The sequence below is a fragment of the Balaenoptera musculus genome, chromosome 20, assembly GCF_009873245.2.
Source record: "Balaenoptera musculus isolate JJ_BM4_2016_0621 chromosome 20, mBalMus1.pri.v3, whole genome shotgun sequence".
In the NCBI taxonomy this organism is placed as follows: Eukaryota; Metazoa; Chordata; class Mammalia; order Artiodactyla; family Balaenopteridae; genus Balaenoptera; species Balaenoptera musculus.
Window position 1 is genome coordinate 34153512 of NC_045804.1, and position 9130 is coordinate 34162641.

The 9130-nt window shown below is 36.7% G+C and overlaps 1 protein-coding gene across 1 annotated transcript in view; it reads right to left on the reverse strand.

Annotated features, from left to right (window-relative positions):
• The window catches only part of RNF43 (ring finger protein 43), a 61047-nt gene extending 52450 nt beyond the window's left edge, over window positions 1-8597 (reverse strand). The window contains exon 1 of the mRNA XM_036838259.1: window positions 6546-8597. Within this exon, the coding sequence (XP_036694154.1) occupies window positions 6546-6797 (252 nt within the window). The 5' untranslated portion in view covers window positions 6798-8597. The remainder of the gene's footprint in view (window positions 1-6545) is intronic.
• Window positions 8598-9130: the final 533 nt, after the last annotated feature.

The window sequence follows — 9130 nt, forward strand, 5'->3', positions numbered from 1 at the left end:
ATGGAGTATCACCTGTATTTGGTTTGCAAGTATTTGTGAATCATTTTAAGCTTCTTGGAAGAACATTGCTACATAAATTCGATGGAACATCATCATCACACACTTCTCTGACAATACCCTGCTACCAATTCTGGTTCCTGACAGAACATTTATAATAGTACATTGCTCATTTATAACATCTTTTTCCTCTGCTGTACTTTGTAATTTGAAGGGAGTTAAGAGGAGGGGAAAAAAAGCACACAAAAGTTCCAATAAACACTTTCCAGTGAATGAAATGTAAAGCCTTTTTATTAAAAACAAAAACAAAACCTTGAGCCCCAGGGATATCTTTAAAACTGTATAAAAAGCTAACTATGGCTAATTTGTAGATAAAGAAAATTACAACACAACACACACACACACACACACACACACACACAGAGTTTACCACAAAAACCAAGGAAATGCATACCCCTAGAATCAGCTCAAAGGACACTAAATAGCCTGATAGGGGCAATAACCAAGGGCACAGCTCATTCATTACCTCCTATTAACCACAGAGATTAATGAATTTGAACTTACAACAATTTTGCTGGATTTCCACATGAAGTATGGAACTATTATATATACAAATTTGTCTGATAGGTACTTTTATATAAATGAGATATCTCCTTAACTTGAAAAATTATCATTAAAAATATTCTGCAGCTTCCTCCTCTCTTCTGGGTGCCATGCTTCTAACAACAAAGCCATATCAAGAAGGCTCTGAGCTGGGATCGTAGAAGGCAAGCACCTAAGATTGCTTGTGTGCACAGAGGATTTACATCTGATTGTGTACTTCTGACTACATTCCAAAGTCAATTATAAATTAGCTGAATTTTCTGCACCGCCATTAACATAAATAACCAAGGGTTGACTGTACCTTGAATATTTATACTTCTTTTAAAGGCTGGCCTCAAAGCAAAATCACAAAATCTTTGAAATCTCTGCTTCCAAGGAACTCTAACAGTTAGATGCATACTATGACAGTTAGATGCATACTATTTCAAAGTTTATTATTTCAGGTTCCCATATAAGATAACTTACCACAGACTGTTATAAAATGAAAAGAAAGGTAATGAAAGTTGTTCCACTCAAAGGGAAATACTAAGTAAATAAACATTCTGATTTGTAAATATCTTCGTAAATGAAACACAAATGAGAGAAACAGAAGAAACAGAGATTATTAGAAGTTAGCAGATTATTAGAAGTTAACTATATATTATATAGTTTGGATCAATTGCAGAGAATAGTACTCATCAGTTTCATTCCTTTCTATTCTGGAAATAAATTCATCATTTAGACAAAGCCTACACTGGTGTTTTGTTCATCTTTGGCATTTGTAGATGTACAGAATTTTATTTTTTTAAAGTCTTTATTGAATTTATTACAATATTGCTTCTGTTTTATGTTCTGGTTTTTTTGGCCACGAGGCATGTGGGATCTTAGCTCCCCGACCAGGGATCAAACCCACACCAACTTCGTTGGAAGGCAAAGTCTTAACCACTAGACCACCAGGGAAGTCCCTGTACAGAATTTTAGAGTTAGAAAAGCATGAGCTCTGGGGTTCAAGTTCCAGCTATGCCCCCTACTATTAGATCTTGGAAAATAGCTTTGAGCCTCACTTTGAGCCTCAGTTTCTTTACCTATAATATGTAAAAATAAAAGTACTGTATTTCTACTGTATGATATCACTTATATGTGGAATCTAAAAAATACAACAAACTAGTGAATATAACAAAAAAAAAAGAAGCAGACTCACAGATACAGAGAACAAACTAGTGGCTACCAGTGGGGAGAGGGAAGGGGGGAGGGGCAGAATAGGGGTAGGGGATTAAGAGGTACAAACTGCTATGTATTATAAAATAAGCTACAAGGATATATTGTACAACACAGGGAATATAGCCAATATTTTATAATAACTATAAATGGAGTATAACCTTCAAAAATTGTGAATCACTATATTGTATACTTGTAACTTATATAATATTGTACATTAACTATACTTCAATTAAAAAACATCTGCCCTAATCTTAAAAAAAAAAAGTACTGTATTTCTCTCATGAAGGTATTACAAGGATTCAATGAGTTAATACGTGTGAAGTGCATAGCACAAGTTCAGTTTTACAGATGGGAAATCTAAAGCCTAGAAAGGTAAAAAACTATTTTGTCCCAAATCACCCAACTACTTAGTGGCAGAGTCAAAGCTCAAAGTCAAGTCCCTTTAGTCACAGTGTAGTCACTTTGTCAACTGCAGTTTGCTATAAAGCATTGTCTCTCTGGCTTTGGCCAACACTTTAATTATAAAGTTTTCTCTTCCTCCCGAAATAATTAATTTCAGGCCCTGACTACAAATAAAGTGAAAATGGAAAGATGGGATAACTATGTGTTGACTAATAGGTAAATGAAGGGGCAAGCAGAGACACTGTGCAAGGGGGAATTTGTCCAGGAGGTGTTCACTGCTACTGGCCAAACGCTGCACTACCACAGCTCCCATTGTAGGTCTGAAGCCTCAGGGCAGCACATTCTAATCTTGATCATAACTTTAACCTGGAGTCTAAGAAAATCCAGGACAACCAGCTGAGCAGGAAGAGTGTGATAGTTAAAGAATCGGTGACCTCTCCTGCGCTACGCAAAGATCCTCTTGCTCTTTTGCTTTGAGAAGAAGGAAGATTAATTTGAGTTGTCCCTCTAAGTAACATTTATTAATAAAGAACAAGAATTGAGAAAGAAAATAGGACTGTAATCATTTTTAGAAGTGGTAGCAACAATATCACTTAGAAATAATATAAACAAATGTTGATAAGAGGTAAACAAACCAGAAAACTGGACAATGAGACAATGCATAAGCTCCAGCTCATTTTCCTTCTACAATGGTATAAACCAGGAGAAGAAGAATTAGTCAAATGAACAGTCAAAATAGTAAGAATAATAGTAAAATCACTATCATTTAGTCCTCTTTATCAGTCACTGCCAAGTAATTAGGAGATCCCTGAAAGTTTCCTTGACATGGATTTTTTTGTGTGTGTCTCCCACATTCTCTCTTTTTTTTCTTATTGAGATATAATTGACATATAACACTGTAGTAGTTTTAGGTATATAACATGATTTGATATATATATACTATATATATAGTGAAATGATCACCACAATAAGCTTAGTTAACATCCATCATTACTCATAATTACAAAAAAAATTTTTGGACATGGATTTTTGAGGGCTAGTTAGGGAAATACTGAGGCAGAATAGTGGTGGAAGGTTATCCTAAATATAAAAATTCAATGGGAAACAAAGATTTAAAAAGTAGAAAGAAATCAGAGGAGAGGGAGAGACAGGATTTTGGCAAATGTAGGGGAAACCTAAGAAGTAGACACTTTAAAGACAATGGCAAAGCCACACAGGGATTTGAAATGATATGGTAGTGCAAAGAAGCAGCTCTTGGGCAAAATAGAAAGGAAAGAAATATAATTTGGTCAGGGCTAAGATGGGGAGTTTTGAAATGGAAAAGAGAAGACTTGAGAAATGAAAGGAATACAGCCAAGGCAACATTTCCTCTTCTATTTTGACTTTCTTCTAGTACTTTAAAGAGAATATTATAATTTAAGACTCTGAACATATCTTGTACAATGGATGTAACTGTTGGTAAAGAGAAACCTAAGTACAAGGAGTGAGGAATAAGAATCAGGACAAAAATTCACCAAGGCCTGGCCTTGTATATACAGCCATCAGATGAAGCTGAGACAAGCAAAATTATTTTAGAGACACTTCTATGGCCTATTTTATTATTAAGCAAATTCGGGGCACATTGTCATAGGATGTTTCTCTTTGTCTATGGAAAATTAAAATTGTAATACAAATGAAAATCCAGTTAATTTGGTCCTTATGAAAAAGTACATACCCTGAAATAGTTGAACAAAGTGTAAAGAAATGTCAGATTTTCTGAAACTCTCTGGAAATTCCAGAAACCACAACAAGGTCATTATGATTTTTTTAAATCGCTGTTCTCATAACTTTACATTTCCCAATGCATAGCATGCCCAATTTTACAAAGACCTGATTGCATCTTTGAAGATAATCAAACTTAACAGGCAGCTAGAATAATTCATAGGTAGAAGGATACACAGAATTATCCAAAATTCTGCAAAGCCAACAGAGAAGATTGCCTTTAGTTCTGTGACACCAGGGGACAGATATCCATCAAGAAAGCTAAAGTGCAGCAAAGCACAGCTCTAGGACATTTAAACAGAACTTCAGTTGAGTGGAAGGCTTGGTTAACCACAGTTGAGTAAACCTGTGTTGCAGTGTAATCTGATAAGGAACAAACAGCATGGATTCTAGAAGTGTAAACCATGTGTCCCTAACATGCTAGACTTCTTTGAAAGAGTTAATCAAATAGTGGATAAAAATGAACTGAGACAAAGCAGCCAAAAGTTTTTTGTTTTTTTTAAATAGAGTCTCTCATAAGAGGTTATTAAGAAAATTTAGTAATTACTGTAAATTAAAAATTGATTAATAGAAAATAAACCAGGACCAATACTGAAAGTCTCCAGAGATTAATACTAGGCTAGTGTACAAATTTATTAATGACCTAGAAGAAGCTTGTATGGAGAGAAAAGGTGAAGAAAGACTGAAAATTGCCAATGATGCAAACTATCTATTGGAAAGCCTGGAAAGGCCTTGCTAAATAATAGATACAATGAAATTCCCTCTTCACAAAGTAAAGAATCAATACTTAAAGTACACTGATAGATTCAAAGTTAATAGGTTAAAAAAAAAAAAAAAAGATTAAGCAACACTTACCAGAGTGAGAAAAAGGGCAAAATAAGAGAAGATATGATACAGACTGACAAGGTAATAAATGGCAGAGAATGCCAGCTAGTATCTCTTATATACCTTTTCCTTTATGAATACACAGAAACTTTATGTGGAGTTTTATGATAATAGAAGACAAAACATTTAAAATAAAAGACACTATTTTATGCAGCATATAATTAACCCATTGAACATGCTGCCACAGGACATTAATAAGACACAAAGCTTAGCATGGTTCCCAAAGACCTCAGAGCCTCCAGAATATGGTTCTATAGTAAAATTACTTAGGGCAAAAAATTACAATGGAGCACGTACCTCATGCCTCAAGGTATAAACTAGGCAAGGTCAGGATGGAAGTTTCCTTTCCAATTGTTGTATTCAAAATGATTTATGGTTTCAACTTTTAAATATTCCTAATTCTATCCTAAAGTTCAAATTAAGTGAATAGACTCTTATCCAAAAATTCTTACACTATTTTTTCCAGATATACTCTTTTTGCCTGTTTATTTTTCTAAATAGCAGAGCCTTCCTTTTCACCCAATTCTTCTTCCACTTCACTTATCCCAGCTTCAAAACATTGCCTAAGAAGTGATCATGAAGAGCCACTAAGTCATATATGTAAAAATCCGTGTTTGGCAAAGAGAGTTCTATAATTTGTTAAATTTTCTCATCTTTTTCCTCTCAGTGGACAAAAATTAAAATTCATACAATATTTTGGTTCTGTTTATGTCACAAAATAAAAATCTGAGCTTAGATGCTGAGATGAATGATATTTAACATTTTTCACCTGTGACTAAGAGCTACAGCAAGAAATGTCCTTTTATAAAATGAATTTTAATCAATAAGCAACATAATTTTATAGAGTAAGATACTAGAATGCCACATGAAAAAGGTAGAACCCTCAAGGCTCTATCTTCACCATGGGGAATGAGCAAGTCATCTATGAAATGCTATGGCCTCAGTCAGTTCATACACTAAACACATAAAGAGTAGGCTATGAATGAGTTATAGGCAAAATTCACAACCTGAAAGCCTAAGAAACTGTGTCTGAAAAACTTTGTGGGTCAATAAAAAACAGATGTTAAATTTAAAATTTTTGAAAATAATAAAATTATGTGTAGACAAGACCAAAGTGATCAGGAGGCAAGTTTACACCTTGTGTCCATTTTGTAATCTAGCCCTCTCCATTTTGGGTTTAGCAATAGGGTGCCACACGTGGTATAAGGCCAGCCGTAGCATTCAAGCTTGACTGAATTTTAAAAGTGACACACTGATCAAATCTGTTCCAAGGACATTCTAGAATTTCAGGGTGCTACGGACCATTAAAATCAACCTCCTCGGTGCTCACTTCAAATCTAAACATGATGTAAAGTACAATCCTCGAGTTAATTAAATACAAGTCCATATATTTCATCTATAAAAAAAATAGTGTCCAGAATATATCACTTGCAAAGAAAGGTCTTATTATGTAATGCAGTGTAGTACGAGAGTTAAAAATAAGCAGATGATCTTACAAAATACAGGATTTATATGTTTCTTCTCTAGTTTAAAATAAGAATTTGCTTTAGAAGGCCAATAAGGTAATATGCTTAACAAGATGAAACAAACAGAAAGCTAAGCAGCAGAGCCCTTGTATGGAATTTGGTTTGGCAGACAAAAGAAGAAAGGCATATTTCAAACAGATGGAAAGTGAAAAATAATAAAGTCATCCTTACCTGCATTAATTTTCCTTCTGCTGGAGTTATGTCAGCAACACCAGCAAACACACCTTCCAAAGTGAGATTCAGTTTTCCTGTGGGGTCCATTTTCAAGGGGATCACTCTGATAATAGCTTTCTGCTCAGCTGATCTTTCAGACTCCACTGCTGCTGCCAGGACCAGTCCTGTGCGTCCAAAGCCTGCCTGCAGGGTAGCCATCAGCAGCCAGGGCCAGAGGGCAGCCAGCTGTAGCTGGTGGCCACCACTCATGCTACCAGCTGCAGCAATGCACTTCGGCCATACATACTGCTTCCACTAGCTAACACCGAACACAGGTTCCTAGATCCAGACAAACGGAGGAGAAGAAACTTATGCTTCAGTTCCAGAAAGCTGAGTCGTGGTTTTGGCCCTTCCTTTCTCTAAAGTATATTCCCAAGAACAGGTGGTATTCCTGATCTGGCAGGGAAGAAGGTATTTTCAGCCTACTTCTGCTTCAGGTATGTCATTTTCTCCCATCTTCACTATGATTAGTAAAGATATTGCCGCTTCTCTTTGGAATTTTCAATTTTGCTTGAGGGTGAATGTCACATCCTGAATTTTAATTATGTCAGACCACTTGGTGCTGGTCTTCCATATGCATCAAGTTCTCGAGCCACTAAACCCAATGTTAATGAACAAAACAAGGCAAAGTAAACGACTAAGGCCATGCATCAAAGGTGAGAGTGAAAAACTCCAGCTCAGAAAACGAAGAGATGGTCCTTTAAAGCCACAAAATTCGTCAACGGTAAAAGACTAAAGATCACAGGAGAATTTTTTCTTAAAAAATGGGGAAGGAGAGGAAATAATATTTCAGGCCACACCTTGAGAGATGTCCAAAGATGCTACAACATGTATTCATAAAAGTTTCAACATTAAACTGTATTTCATTGTAGCCAAAGTTCCAGGCCCACTGAACTCACAATACTTTTCATGAACTTAAATATACTACGATTTTTAGATTTTCTACCTAGATTTGCCTGTAAACTAGGTGCGAATTTATATGTCTTCACATAGTCACAGGATAAACCTGAGCATCACAAGCTTTTCCAACTTTCATAATTAGAAGAATATTTGAAAAGGTTGGCTTTCCAATTATTTTTCCCAGTTGACATTCATATTTCTATCTTTATTTTCCCTTCTCTCTTAGGGATTCCAGCTTTTATGCTCCTGCTTGAGAATGCCAAGCACTTTGATTTCCCATGAGATGCTTTTGGAAACTACTTTATTATCCAGATCTTATAATCTGTAATTTTCTAGGTTCATAAGTAAAACAAAGGACTATTCCTAACACGCTTTCAAATTCCTTGAGGGGGTGGGGAATAAAAGGGGGAGTAAGGAGGTGATTAGTCTACAAGCTCTAAGTAGAACACCCTGAAAAAGTAAAAATAAACCTGAGTAGAGTAGATCTGTGCTATTTCTAGGCACACTTGAGAATCTGGGTCTTTGTACAAACAAAGTCTTATTCTAAGATTTCAAAATGTGCACCCTTAAGTAAATACAAATGCACTTCAACCACAAAGCCCACTGTGTTCAGAGGTCAAGTTAAAAAATCTTATTAAGTCTTCAGAATAAGTGCTGAAAAGCCAAGCAATGGAACATGAACCTGTGATATAGATTCTTTTCTTTCGCTGAGGCAGAGGGAGAAAAAAAAAAGAATTTCGAAAGAAATCTGCAAACCTGTTGTGCTGTCAGGCCCACTGGAATCCACGGGGGTGAAACAAATTCAATTATGCTTTTATAGATCCTGCTCAAAAAAAAAGGTTTCAACTGCTTAACCAAGTACAGCTCATTCTTCCACCTTCTTACTCTGCAACCAAACCAAGTGCCCCACACTGCAGCTAGGTGCCGAGAAATTCCGCAGCCCGAAAAAATAATCCATGCAGGTCAAAGGCAGAAACTTACTCCAAGGTTAGAGCTACTGTCCCCAAGAACTCTAAAAACACTTCTAGAGGATCCAAAACCATCTCTGAAATCTCTTTTCTAACAAAAGTCCTTTTTCTCCCCGAACAGCATATAAAAATGATCAAATCTTGAAAGAGAAAAGAAGCAAAGTAGCAAATACATCAGCAACAATTCACTACCAGGAACATAGAAAATCCCAGAGGGCAATGTCTCTGCATCATGGATAGACTTGGAAAGTTCGGAAGGATTCGAGTGCTTCCCTTCCAGAAAGACAATTCTGGATCAGCTCCCTAGAGGAGGAAGCCTGTGGTTTGTAACTGGTGTTCTAGCTCTGACTCCCTCCCCTGGGACTGCAATCACGCTCTCTACCTGCTGACACAAAGTGAGGGTGGAGCAGCTAGAGGCAACCACCCCCATCCCGCCCCTCCTCCTCCTGGCTGGCTGGGGCCCGGTGCGCGCACACTTCACCAGACACGTTCCTGTGCTGAGAAGAGAGCCTCTCTCGGCTCCTCGACTCCCTCTATTGAGCCACAGCCAAACTGCATCCAATTCAATCTTCAGTACCTTTCTCTGGGTAAGCAAGCTACCACATGTAAATCAGGGCCACACAAACAGACATGTAAGCAGCTTCTGCACCCAAGAGACATAGATGGTGATATAAG